This window comes from Aptenodytes patagonicus, chromosome 3 (assembly GCF_965638725.1).
Source record: "Aptenodytes patagonicus chromosome 3, bAptPat1.pri.cur, whole genome shotgun sequence".
Classification (NCBI taxonomy): Eukaryota; Metazoa; Chordata; class Aves; order Sphenisciformes; family Spheniscidae; genus Aptenodytes; species Aptenodytes patagonicus.
In genome coordinates, this window is record NC_134951.1 from 53,694,326 (window position 1) to 53,709,076 (window position 14,751).

General features: G+C 39.5%; 1 protein-coding gene across 6 annotated transcripts in view; it reads left to right on the forward strand.

The window, feature by feature from the left end:
* The window catches only part of ARMC2 (armadillo repeat containing 2), a 76,975-nt gene that overhangs the window by 50,638 nt on the left and 11,586 nt on the right, over positions 1-14,751 (forward strand). For all 6 annotated transcript variants that reach the window (XM_076333364.1, XM_076333366.1, XM_076333367.1 and 3 more), the window contains 2 exons: positions 680-779; positions 13,494-13,815. In XM_076333364.1, the coding sequence (XP_076189479.1) occupies positions 680-779; positions 13,494-13,815 (422 nt within the window). The remainder of the gene's footprint in view (positions 1-679; positions 780-13,493; positions 13,816-14,751) is intronic.

Consider the following 14,751-nt stretch of genomic DNA (forward strand, 5'->3'; position numbering starts at 1 on the left):
TCTATTCAGAGTATTCATTTCTCTAAGTCTGTAAGTCTTGCTGTAATTGGTTGTAATTGAACATCAACACAGATATTTGCTGGTTTTGACATGGGAAGTAAGAGATTATCCTAGTTTGTTCTGTTATTGCAGTGTTTCTCGTATGACCAAAGCATGTCCAATTCTCTATTTTTGTAATGGTCAAGGTGAGCAGTGTAGGACCAGAGCAGCTGTTAGGGAATACGCAGAGATAAAATTGTGACTGCAAGAAGGCGCGTTCTCCATATTTGCTGGTGAGAGATGTGTTCTGTTAGTGCTGTCGCTGGGCTCTACTAGACGTGCATTAGGAAGGGTCCCTTTATTTCCTCTCCTGTCTGACTTCCCATGTCATCTTGAAATTACAGTTCTCCCATTGAACGCTAAGAAGTGCTGGTGTTAGCATACTGTGCCCGTATGGCAAGCAGGTTGGGAAGCTCCTTATGTTCGCTTCTTCCCGTAATTCACTGTGGCGAGGATAGCTAGACTTCTGTTATGCTCTTATGTAACCGCGTGTGCCTCTACTAGAAGTCAGAGTATTGGCATTCATTTCATTTGTTGGAAAATACAGCTCTGAGAGTCAAAAGCAGAGTGGGTTTTAAAAAAATCTTTTGTGGAAAAAAGTGCTTTCATTCATTTATATTTTATTTTTGTACCTTTGTAGCAAACTTTCTTCCTACAATGACTTCTGTGCAGCTTTGGCAGACTGCTCCAGATGTTACGACTTATTTTTAGCCCTACTAAACAAACACCAGAAGCAGCAGGTCAGTTTTTTCATCTCTTGATTTTTATATATTAATCCTCTGATGTGTCTGTGTATTATTGTGTATAAGCTTGTTTTCAGTGACCTACTTTTACGCATTTACCAAATAAAAATTTCAAATGATTGACAGCATTTCTAAGTAGTAAATAATTGAACTGAGATAATTTAGATTAAAAATTCAAAGCAATACAGAGGACAGATAGTTGATTAACTTGTCTATCCTTTGCATGTGTAGAAACAGTCCTTTGAGTACCTAATTATTTTTCTTGGTTTTAAAAAATACTTCTTAAAGCAAATAGTTTATTTGAATATTTAATAGTAGGAAATTGTTGGGATTTCTCCTGCCCTCCTCCCCTGCAAAAGAAGCGTGAATTTTCTGGAGTTAAGCAATTTGAAAGCAGAGGAAAATTTGTTCCTTGATAACTGCATAAGGTATCAGAACGTATCTCTCCTCTACCAGAGAAAACCATGTGCCTAGAATACTGCATTTGGAACGTTCACCTAGAAATAAACGTTTAGAGTTTGTCAAAATGCCTCGTATTATGAAGTAAAATTGTAAGAGTATACTTGCTACCAACTTCATTAGAACTTCGAGGGTCAGGTGTTGCTGTATTGTCCTGCTATATCATAGTGATCTTTCCTACGTTTACTGGAGCACTAGGAGTTTGGTGCAGGACCACAGTTTTAAAGATTGTCATGTTGGTAAGAGAGGAGTGCCCCGTGTATGGCAAATTACTGAGCAATATTGCCAGGTAAGCTTTAAGAAGAAAATAATTTTTATGTAAAGCATAGATGTTCAAAGGTGGAACAAGGTTTCAAAACATAGAACATTAAATCACATTAAGATTACTCTTAAAAGTAAGGAACTTTCTTGGCTGCTCAAGTATCTAAACTAGTTTGAGGACATTTAGTTATCCTATGCAATTTATCCCAGGGTTAGTAATTCCTGGAGAATTGTTGGAACGAGGTCTTTTGTGCTGCTGCTGTTAAAGGCAGTTAATGAAGGTAACCAGATCAGCTACACTGAACAATCTATTCTTTCTCTCGCCAAATACAAAAATAATTTCTCCCTTTCCTGTTTACCTGCATCCCTGTTTTCTGTGATCGTACACATGGAAGAGGAGCAAAGATTAAGTTGTTTCTATTCTTCTAAATGTCTGTTGATTAACATTTCTGTAGCATTTCTAGGTTCGGGCTGCTCTTGCATTGTATAGTCTTCAAAGATGCTTTAGTAAACCGCTATGTAAATGCTATGTAAATAATTTGAGAAATATCAAAGGCATGATATTTTACTAGATTTATAGTTATTTTTCCTTGTGAGCACTATTAAGTGCTATTTCATATGTGAGCACTGAGTATTAAAAACTCAACAAATGATGGGACTGGGAATAAGGAGCTTAAATTGAGTAACATCTTCCTCTCGATCTTCATCTCTAATTTTAAGGGGAACTTTTGTAGGCCCCTGAGATAATAGCTTTGTGTCATAATGAATTGTAGGCTCATATATAAATTCAAATTGTTTGTTGTCAGGTAGTGTTCAGAATTTAGCTTTTCATTTGTCTACTTTATTAAGTGGTCCTAAAATACATCTTCCTTCACTAGATTAGCATTGCTTTTTGTGTTAAACTGTCAGTTGTTTTATCAAAATATAAATTAGTAAAGAAATAGCTTGTGTATTAAAAATCTTAGTTATTATGTTGTGATGATTATATATACAGTGTCTTCAGAATAATTATTTCTTACTGCAGTTTTTAAACAAGCATGCAATTGTCAGTTGTCAGCTTAGTGCAGCCCTGCAGAAACAAGAGGGACGTAGATAATGTAATGCACCACTTTTTCTGTGCATATAATAAACACTTGAGCTGTGAGGAGTGCAAATGTTTTTCCTGAGGTGTAGTTGGCACTGCTAATCTTTCTTTTAAAACGCTGACAGCTAGTGAGTTATAGCGTGAGTAGGTATGTGTTGAAAAGAAAACAAGTAACAGCAGTGTGAGTAAAATTGTCTGCTGTGGGAAGAAACAAAGAGGAGGATAAATCAGTATTATTAACTCAAAACATTAAAAATCCTCAGGTCTAAGAACTGATATGTTAAGAAAGGAAGTGTATGTGTGTTTTCTGAATTTTCACGTTGCAAAGTTCGTGGGATCAGGTTTTTTTACTGGCAGTCATGGCAGCTAGAAACATAAAAGAAGACCAGAAAAATGAAAGAAAACCAGCATTCAGACTTTCTCAAGTGCTTTCATAACTGTGACTTTAAAAATAAGCATTAAATATTGTGAAAATAAAAATGTGAGCACTGGAAATAGGATTAATGACTTGCTCCCACACCACACACTGAATTCCACAGCTGCCACCCAAATAGTCTCTGTTCTTCTCACCACACTGCAGTTTCATCTCTCTCCTTTTTTTTTTCTCAGCTCGTTTTCTCTCTTGGGTAAAAGAGTCAGAAGGAATGGGAGAGTAGTAATTTAACTCTGTGAGAAAGACTTTTGGGGAAATTGAGTTGGCAAGACTTGCTAAATTCTATGTATCATAGTCTTAGGTAAGGAGAGGAGTACGGAAGATTGGAAATGCTGGATCTGCAAGGTAGGGCTGGGGAATTCAGCAGTGCCTTTCTACGCATCTGAAGTACATGTTCTGTTGGACTTCGCTTGTGGTTGGTTTTGGAGCTTACTTGTGTGGAGTAACAGAAAAATCCTTGGTGGCTGCCACATGCCGTGAAAGCTGTCAGAAGTAGAGCCTCTATCTTGCAGGATGAGCTTTGCATGCTTCTGTTTCTAGTCAGCATTGTAGACTTTTGCCCATCTCCAGAAATCTTTGAATAAGATGCTGTTCTCCTTTCCCAGATCATTATCATCTCGAAGCTTTTCAGATAAGCTGTATAAAGAATGACTTTCTCAGTCTGTGGTTAATGTCGTAAGCCACGAGAAGGCCATGCTTTTGGAACAGGGAGATTGCCTAAATAGGGCAGTAGTTTCTGTCAGTAAGTCAGGCACTACCTGTGAGCTTAGGTGGCCTTTTGGGCCCTGCCAGCTTCCGTGTAATCTTTTACCAGTGTACAGTTAGGAGTCTATTTTCAATCCTAAGTGCACAAACACAGGGTGTGATACTAAAATTTGCATAGAAGAAATCTTGTGCCTGTTGTATATAAAAGTCCCTTTATACTTTAGTGTAGCCTACTTTTTTAATTAGGAAACTTTTGTTAAGTATCTGACATCACTGGATGCAGCAATTGCCTATTCAGCAAAAGAATAATCACACTGGGTCACATGAAAGGTTCATCTAGCCTAGTATCCATACTTGGCAGTGGTGAAAATCAGATGCCTGTGTAAACTTACCAAATCTCTGCCTCTTTCCAGTTTGGAAACTTCCTCAGCCAGCTGTGGTTCTCTGTGTATGAAATAAACCTCAGTTGACTTCTTTTCCATGGAATTCTACAGTCTCCCCTCTACCCCATATAAACTTCTAACATGTTAAACATCCATTGGCAAGGAGTTGCCATAGCAACTACCCATTGCACAGATAATTCCTTTTGCTTGTTTTGAATTTGGCCTTTACTATCTTTATTTGATACCCTCTGGTTCTTGTATTGAAAAGTTGGTGAATATTTAATCCTGTCATTCATTTCACACCACTTTCTAGACCTTTATCATATCCTCTTCGAGCTACCTCTTTTCCAGGCTGAAGAGTCCTTGCTTACTTAGTCCTTTCTGATATAGAGGCTATTCCATACCATTGTGCATCCATGTTGCTTTTCTCAGAACTTTTTACAATCCCGGTTCCTGTATCTTTTTTTTGAGATGAGGAAGCCAGAACATGGCAGTTAAGATGTGGCCCTATCATTGATTTGCATGCCTGCGTAAGTTTATTTCCCAGTAATTCCCAGTATTTTATTTGCTTTCTTGACCTCCTGTGAGCATTAAAGCCCCATGAGGAATCTGTCATTAACCCCAAGATTGCTCTTCAGGTGGTTATGGTTGGTTCAAAGGCTATAATTTTATACATGAAGGTATGTCTGCTCTGTGTTTCTCCACACGCATCATTTCATGTTTATCTGCATTTAAATTTCATCTGCTATTTTATTACCAGTTGACTACAAATCCTTTTTCTGCTCTTCAGTCAGCCTTCATCTTTGCTACTTTGAATATCTTAGTGTCATCAGCAAACTCTCCCATATCACTGCTGTCACCCACTTTTCCATGTTGTTTATGGACAAGTTGAACACAACAGGTCCCAGCACAGAACCCTGTGGAATTCCGCTGGTCATCTTCCACCATTGCAGGAACTGCTAATTTACTCTGTTTTCCATCCTCTAATCATTTATCTATACCAGGACATTCTCCCTTACAGCATGACTGCTTAGTTTCACTAGGATTTTGGTGAGTGACTTTGTCAAAAGTCTCCTGGAAAGCCACATGGGTGGTATCAGATGGGTCTTCTTTATGCATGTTTTTTGATCCCTTCAAAGAGCTCAAGAATTGGGTAAGTCAGAACTTAGGAGTCTTAAAGCTGATTGCGTTTATCCGACTGTCCACTAATTTCATTATTCTTTTTTATGGTCTCTTCTGATTTATCTAGTACAGACACCAGACTTGAATCTCATTTGGATCCTTTTCATGTTTGTTACCCTTCCAGTCCTTAGGCATCAAGGCAGTTTTGAGAAGTTGCACATCACTGTTAGTAATTAAGCTATTTAATTAATTACTTCTTCTAGAACTGTTGGGTGATTATCCAGTCCTGTTTGTTTTGTCAGTTTGTTCCTTAAAATTGTTTGTGATCACTTCAGTTTTGGACAGATCCTCTGATGAGTCTTCCCCAGAGAAGGCTGTAGCATTGAGATCCCCCCAGTTGCTTTCACAGTGGGCATGAATCAATGCAAAGAACTCATTTAGCTTCTCTGCAATGACATTTTCTTCTCTGAATGCTCCTGTTTTATCCTGATCATCAATTAGTTCTGCAGATTCTGGCAAACTTCCTGGTCCTGATATGTTTGAGAAGACTTGCTATTATTTTTGCATCTCTTGCATCAGCTAGTAGAACTGCACTAATTTACAATTATAATTTGCATGCTGCTTTACCTGTTTGATTTAACAATCAGTTTGTCAGAAACAATTTATTAAATGAGGAATAGACTGATGTTGCCTTGTCATCCTCTCTAAGGAGACGTCCGCATTTATCGGGTTCACTGTGCCTGGAGTGGTTCATCTTGAGGGCGCTCACAAGGCATGTGTGGGACAAACAGGGGATCAGGCCCAGCCAGCACGGGTTCATGAGAGGCAGGTCCTGCTTGACCAACCTGATCATCTTCTATGACCAGGTGACCCGCCTAGTGGATGAGGGAAAGGCTGTGGCTGTGGTCTACCTGGACTTCAGTAAGGCCTTTGACACCGTCTCCCACAGCATTCTCCTCGAGAAGCTGGCGGCTCACGGCTTAGACAGGTGGACTCTGCGCTGGGTCAAAAACTGGCTGGACGGCCGGGCCCAGAGAGTTGTGGTGAATGGAGTTAAGTCCAGTTGGCGGCCGGTCACGAGCGGTGTTCCCCAGGGCTCAGTTTTGGGGCCGGTCTTGTTCAATATCTTTATCAATGATCTGGATGAGGGGATCGAGTGCACCCTCAGGAAGTTTGCAGACGACACCAAGTTGGGCGGGAGTGTTGATCTGCTCGAGGGTAGGAAGGCTCTGCAGAGGGACCTGGACAGGCTGGATCGATGGGCCGCGGCCAACTGTATGAGATTCAACAAGGCCAAGTGCCGGGTCCTGCACTTCGGCCACAACAACCCCATGCAGCGCTACAGGCTTGGGGAAGAGTGGCTGGAAAGCTGCCCAGCAGAAAAGGACCCGGGGTGCTGGTTGACAGCCGGCTGAACATGAGCCGGCAGTGTGCCCAGGCGGCCAAGAAGGCCAATGGCATCCTGGCCTGTATCAGAAATAGTGTGGCCAGCAGGAGTAGGGAAGTGATCGTGCCCCTGTACTCGGCACTGGTGAGGCCGCACCTCGAATACTGTGTTCAGTTTTGGGCCCCTCACTACAAGAAGGACGTCGAGGTGCTGGAGCGTGTCCAGAGAAGGGCAACGAGGCTGGTGAGGGGTCTGGAGAACAAGTCTGATGAGGAGCGGCTGAGGGAACTGGGGTTGTTCAGCCTGGAGAAAAGGAGGCTGAGGGGAGACCTCATCGCTCTCTACAGCTACCTGAAAGGAGGTTGTAGCGAGGTGGGTGTCGGTCTCTTCTCCCAAGTAACAAGCGATAGGACAAGAGGAAATGGCCTCAAGTTGCGCCAGGGGAGGTTTAGATTGGACGTGAGGAAAAATGTCTTTACTGAAAGAGTGGTTAAACATTGGAAGAGGCTGCCCAGGGAGGTGGTTGAGTCCCCATCCCTGGAAGTATTTAAAAGACGTGTAGATGAGGCGCTTAGGGACATGGTTTAGTGCACATGGTGGTGTTGGGTTGACGGTTGGACTCGATGATCTTAGGGGTCTTTTCCAACCTTAATGATTCTGTGATTCTGTGGATCTGCCCAGCTTTCTTCCCAAATGCATCTACCAGGTAGTGGGTCCCAAATCAGTTTATAGTCTTCTGTGAGCAAGCAAGCTTCTGCTTATGAGACTTTTTCTTGTCTCCCTCCAAGAAAAAGACTAATTTCAGGGCTGTTGAATGTCCTTTTTGCTCTTAGGAGTGCTGCAGTGGGGAAGGCTGTCACAGATGGGGCCTGTAAATGCAGAGAATTTCTCCACTTCATTTCTGGCTTTATTTATTAGGCAAAGGCTTATCTGCATGCAGTGACTGGCCTTCCTGGCTGTTTTTTTGGCTGGCTTATGGAGAATTCTGCGATGAGCTCCCAGGAACCTGCTATCTGTCTGTTTCAGTCAGTCATATAACATAAGTCATATAATACCCTAAAGCAACCACAGGCTCTTAACAGTAGAGTCTAATGTTGCAGCTATGTTTAGTTCAGATATACGTTTGCCTCTTAAATGCTTTGAGAGTATTACTGGTGCTCTGCTCAGTGGCATCATAGTCTTATGAGATACCAAAGATTTTTTTTTATTATTATTTTTATTGGGGGTGGGGTTGGGGGTGTGTTTCTGTATCCATAACTTGCCTCTAAAGAAATGGTCATCACTGCTGACGTAAGTGTTCTTTGTGTTTTGGTTACTCCCTTTTCCTCTCTGTGCCATCCCTCATTTGGGCTGAGGACAGCTGTTTGTGTGACAGCGTGATACATCATGTCACAGAACTGACCCAGCTTCCAATAACCTTAAAACTGAAAAAAAGAACCCCAGTCCTTTGCTGGGTTCTCACCTGCATTGCTTTCCAGTCTAAGTTGTTGAACAGCCACACAAATAGTGCCTTGTTCACAAATACTGAGGAAACAATATGGGAGAGGAACCAAACTGTGAATGGAAAGGAGAGTGGGTGCTGTTTATGCCACCACTTCTGCAGAAGTGCTTGTCAAGGTAACCCTACGAAGAACTTACATAGATAATGTGGTTCTTTTCTCCTAAGTTTACAAATACGTATTTTCAGTGGTATTCCTCCTCCCTCTAGCCCAACGTTATAATAGTGCCTTGGACAATTAAAAAAAGCTGTGAAGGGAATATAGTAATTGACCATTAAAGAACAAAAATAGAAGATTTTTCTCCTGTGTTTTGTGTGTGCACATGCATATTCATAACTGATCATTCATTCTCTCTAAATTAACATCTTTTTCAAGAAGGAAGTATCCATTTTAGGATAAATATTCTGACAACTCTGAAGGAATTTTCCTGCTGATAAATCTGAATAACCACAGAAGGTCACCCTTTCCCTACAGTATGATTTCTGACGGTATGCTGAGCTGATAGTGTGTTTGCATCTTCCTAATACTCTGGTTGTGATTTTTTTTTTCTTTTTTTTTTTGTCTGAAAGAAAAGGCAAGAGTGGTAAGGAAAGTGCAGAATATGTGATATGTACTCTGAATATAAAATGATCAGGAATGTAGAGCTCAAAGTTGGTAGTCTTCATTGGCATATATCATATAGAAACCTGCTGTTCTGGTGTGTCAAAAGATACAAGAGAATGAATGTAATTACTAGATAGGTAAACATTAGAATATAAAATAATAAGAAGAAGATATTACTGCTTGGTGTGACAGACACTGTCACTAAAATATTTTGCCTTAGCTTTTGGTATCAATTTCTACAAAAGATGCTGAAAGCTTGGGAACAGCTCTGAAAAGAGCTAAAAGAATGATGAGAGTTAAAAAAATCCCCCAACATTAAGCAAATTAATTTATCAATGACAAAGGTCAGACCATTAGCAAGATGCCTATTAATAGAATCTGCACAAGGAAGACATTTCTGTTAGTAGACCATCCTTTAATCTAGGAAAAAAGAGATAATAAGAAATAGTGGCTGAAGCTGTACAAATTTAAACTACTAATAAGAATAAAGATTTTAACCAGGAAGATCAGTAATCTTTGGAGCAATACCGTGGGGGATATGGTTTTTAACTTTTTTTTCAATTTGTGATTTCTGAAATGTTTTTTGTTAGAGAGTGTACACTACTTTTCATCAAATGATGTTCTGGTGACAACGTGCTTGCTTTTCTTCGTTACCTTTCCCAGATCTCCAGATATCCACAAACAAACCTAAGGACATGAGTTCTTCATTGCTAAAAGTCACTAAGTGCAAATGAACGCTTTTCTGAAAAGTTTACCTAAACAGATCAGATTTTTGGGTGTAGAAATTACTGGGTAGGGTCCTGTGGCATGTGATACACAGAAATATAACTACATTCTTCTAATGGCCTCTCCTTCTCCTCAAATGCATTCATATTTGCAGGGGAAGGAGGTTCCCTCTTTACTGACAAAGTACTCCCTGCGATCACTGTGGCAAAGCTTCTCCTCTCTGCTCCTTATTTCAGGTCCCTCGGTCAACACGCACACTCTCCACCCCCACCCCCATCCCGCTCCTTTTTTCTTCTTTAAATCGAGTTTCATTTTGGGTCAGTTGTTATTTCTGGGTTTGACCAGGAATTTTCACAGCCAGAATGTCACTTCAAGATGAATCCTTACTGCGTTTGGAAGAGATTAGCTCCAGGATGGCATAACTACTGTTATTTTGTCTATAAGTAGACTATCAGACCCTGCAAAGAAAACTCTCAAATTTTCTTTCCAAGGTACATAATAAAGCAGAAATACAAATTTGGAAATGAAGTGTAAATTAGATTTGAATGAGAAGCAGTTCATACTGCTGGGCAGGTGGTAGAATTTTGAGTACCTCCATTGAAGTTTGTGTAACATGGAAAGCACACTTTATTTACAGCTGGAGATTCAATAGGAACTCGGCTGCTGGCATCTGAATTTTTGTTTCATACTACCCCTCCCCTTCTGAGGGTCCAGACACCAAACAGACTAACAACAGGTACTTGGCCAACGTGTACAAACTCTGAATGGACTCCCCTCCCTTATTTATCTCATTTTAGTTAGAAATTACTGACCTAATTGGCTTTCCTTTTCTACTGATAAGTAAACTTGTACTATTTGTACCTCTGTTCATCATGCTTTACATTGAAAGGCAGGTACACTTTAATTGCCAAGATAAACTGCTGTCAAGTTCTGTGACTCAGCAAGTACATTGTGTACCTTTGCTACTAGGGCAGTGCAAGGAATAAACTTTTAGAAGTAGGTAAGTAAAGAAATTTTTCATATCAGGGATCAAATGTATATGTTCCAGTTGTTCAGAAAAATAAGAATTAAATGCTGATGGAGTATGTGGTGCCATTACAGCTTTAAAAACAAAAATACCACAGTTTCATCACGGATTGGAAGCAAAGAAAAGGATCAGTTCTCCTTCTCGAGCTTTTCTTGGTATGTTTCTTCAAATTTGTTCGTGTAAGTGAAGCTGTGTGGTCTCATATATAATCTTCCAATCAAGTCTGGGTATACTCTCTGGACAGCATGTCTCACATGAATGCCTCGTTATAAAAAGATGAAACAACTGAGTGTACTTCCTATCTTTAATCTAATTTGTCTTTAGTATCATACGTGTTAAAACCTCCATATTATGTAAATTAATCTGAGAAATGTAATTTTTCTGTAAGTGTGCAAGAATGTCTGAAATTCCATATGCAGTTAATACTCCAAACACTTGGAGATGCATAATCATCTCATTTATTATACTGATTTTTTCGTTATGTACAGAAGAGCCCATGGGCCTTGTACAGGTTTAGTCTCGCAAGCAGTTTCAAAATGCCATTCATCTTTACATGTATTTCTTTACACAGCAACTCTAAGCTGGTGTTTCTTACTCTTGCAGTGCTTACCCCATGAGCATTTAAAAAAAACATAGCCAAAAATAATACAAACCCTTGAGTACTATACTACTCAGGAGAAGTTGTATCAGCTTTTCTCTTTGACTCTGCTAGTTAAATTTTCACTGGAAGATAATGAAACTTTGGTAATATGCTATTAAAACCGGATGTGCTTAGCTAAAAAGAAGTATTTTATAAGTTTGTTTTGCTAGCCTGTAGGTGGAAAGCACAGTTGAGATCACACTTCTCAAAATATCGGTTGATTGCTGTACGGTACCTGTTTGTCTGTTTTCTGATTGGGTAGAGCTGTTGCTGGGCTGATACTGTTTTGACCAAAATTAGAAAGTCAATATGAACGAGTCAAACTAGACTGCCTGCTTTTTTCAGTTCTCTCTTCTGATTCATCAGTTGTTTGTTTCAAATTCTTACAGCCTTTGTGAATTGGGGGTTGTGCCAGCAAAGGTGAAAGCTCTTAGTGGCTAGTCAGTAAGAGTGTTAATAAAAATTTGTATGGATGACATTTAAATGCTAGCAAAAATATGATGCCTAGTTAAAAAAAAGTGGAAGTGGGTCCTACGGAGTGATTGTATTAAATACGTGGATGCGAGAACCTATTCCTCACTTAGGAGTCTGCCCGCTTCTCATACGCAGGGATAGCATTCATCTTCTTGACCCTAGGAGGATGTTATTGCCAATGTCTTGTGGCAGAGGCTTAGGACGTGAAACTTACTGATGAAGGCATGTATGAAAGAAGGATTTGCTGCTTACACATCTTTTTCCTTCAGTATTAGTATGTATACTTGAACAAGTTGGACTGTGCCTGGATAACTTATGTTATTAATACCAGGGAGGATTAGAATATCTGTGAATATAGCTATTATATTTGAAGAAAAACAGCATGTAAATTGTTTAGCAAAATTCTAGGCTAGTGCAAGTACAGCAGTTTAGCAGCTAAGGGTAGATGGCTGTGCTGTGCGTGAAGAAATTCTGTTCCTTTACCTGTACTGTTAAGATAAAGCTATGGACTTTCCTTTTTGGAACTGAGTACGTTTTGATGCAAGTGACAGAGGCGAATGTTTTAATTGGTTTATACTTGGGTTAGTTCAGACTTTCAGAATTTATTTTCTTCTTATTCTATACGGGTGGGTAAGAAAATAAAAGGGGATGTTGTTGAATGCCATTCAGTTAGGATCCACTAGTCTTACCAAAAAAAGGCTGTTTCTCAGTATGTCCAAAATGAAGCAACAAGAGATGTGATTCTGTATCCCACTGAAGGGCAGGGATAGAAAGTGCTTTAAGAGAGCAACTTGGTTAAATCATAAGATCTCAGATACCATATAAAAATAGAAAGTAGGTCTCATTTAGCAATGATAAGAATAAAAGGGTAGCAAGAACACGTAAAATCAAAGTCAGAAAAAAAGCACAAAATGAGATGCAACTAGAAAGGGACATTAAAAAAACCCAAGAAAACTTTCTATAGTACATTAATAGTGCGAAGACAACAAGGAAATAGTTGCTGCAGTGTTCAGAAGAAGGTGAGAATTATCGACAGGTGCCACTGTGAATAGTGAAGTGTGGAATGCCTTTTTTTGCTTCTTCTTCTGAAAGGGTTAAGTATGATCAAATGATTAATCTCTACTTCAGCCTGAGTTCTTTAATCACTATTTTAATGAGCTGGAGCATATTTAAGTGCCTTCAAACCAGCTAGGCCTGATGAAATCTACCCTTTGATGCTTACAAAAGGACAGAAAAGGGTAATGTCTCTGGGATTCTTGAAAAGTTATGTAGGATTGCAAGGTTGTAGGGCACCTGTCTTTAAAAGGAGAAAGAGGAGGAATTGGGGAATAACAGACCGGTCAGTTTAGATTACATTTCTGGTAAAAATCTGGAAAAATAATTCAGCTATCTGCAAGCAATTGAACTTAACAAGGAAATGAGTAAGAGCTATCGTGGATTTAACAGTAGCAAATCAAGGGGAAGTAGTTTAACCTCTACAATGGGTAACAGGCCTAGAGAAGAAGAGAAGGTGGTAGTCTTTGGCCATCACAACTGACACTTGCTTACCTGAAAGATTAGTAAGCTCTGGCCCATATAATTATTCTAGTTCTATAAAGTGCTGTTTTAAGATGTTTTGAGATTACTGTGGGCTTGGTAGAAATAGATGACCTATACCAAGTATATCCCATTAGTAATTACCCCAATGCTATACTAGTTCTGTCAGATGTTTTTGATTTCTTCTGTAAACCGGGTTATGAAAAATAGTAGCATAAAAAATTATTCCTACTTGCTGTATTTGGCATTCCTTCAGTTGTTCTGGACCTGCTATTAACTGAATTGTGAAGTAAATTAAGTATTATCTTCTTTTTAAGCAGCTAATAGCTTCTGATGTTTTCCGTGTAATATGGTTTATTTATTTTATTGCAGGATTTGGTTATCCGTATCATCTTCATTCTTGGTAATTTAACAGCAAAGAATAACCAGGCCCGTGAGCAATTCTTTAAAGAAAAAGGAAGTGTTAACACCTTGATATCATTATTCCAAACCTACCGTGAACTGGATTTGAATGCACAGAAATGGTACCATGAAAGAGGAGGGGAAGGAAAAAAACGCCCAAAGCATCCTTCAGAAGCAGAAGATGTTCTGATAAAACTGATAAGAGTGCTGGCCAATCTCTCCATTCATCCCAGCGTAGGAGCAGCTCTGGCAGCTGCCCATCGTGTTGTAGAATTACTTGTTACAGTACTAGGTAATAAAATCAATGTTGTGCTTGTTATCTTTGTTCAGTCTGTAAGGAGAGTTTAGGATTTTTCTACTTGACCTTATTATCTAGGTTGAGCCATAACTAAATCGGTTCCATTGCTAAAATAACAAAGTCAATCAGCTGATATTCATAAACTGTTTTATGTAGAAAGCCTGTTTGAGACAGTGGAAGCATTGCTGCTTTGGTACTGACTTTTCAGTGTCTGGGGAAAGATGTTGTAGAAGTGTTTAATTCAGTGATCAGATTGGCAGATATGATCATTAAGGATAAGCAAACATCTCACTGAGAGTTCATATAGAAGGGAAGTCTGTTCTTACCAGGTGCTACATAGATGTGTTTAGTGGTGGGGTTTTTTTAAGGTTTGCAGGTTTTGTGACTGTTCTGAATTAAGTATTCTTTTTGTTCCCTGCACTCATAACTTTCAGCCTCCTTGAAAAATTTCCTCTTATTTTTTCTTCTTTTTCAGATTTCCAACCTTTATCTCTTTCCCTCCAAATGGAGGCTTAGGACTGCAGTTCCTTTACCACTTACTGATGCCTTTGTAAATCTAGTTACAGGCTAGGACTGGGCAGTCTGTTCTCCTCGTAACAGAGTTTAGCAGTGACGAGATACATCTCAAAGAACTCAGTATATTTTAGTGTGTGATGAGAACATTAAATATTATGGAAAGACAATCAGCCTGATTATATGCTAGTTTACCAGTGTTACCCACCAGCCATGGGGGATTAGAGAAGGCAGACTCACAACTTCATCCATTCTTAAAGCCCTGTAGGAGCTTCCTGGGTTGGAACTGTCTTAATCATTGTGTAAGCACTTTTGAGCCTCAAAGATTCTCTCTGCCATCCTCCCCTCTTCTTGAGCACTGTATCAGTTAGTTTACTACAAAATGTTCTCTCTCCCTATGAACTTACCCCTCTTTTA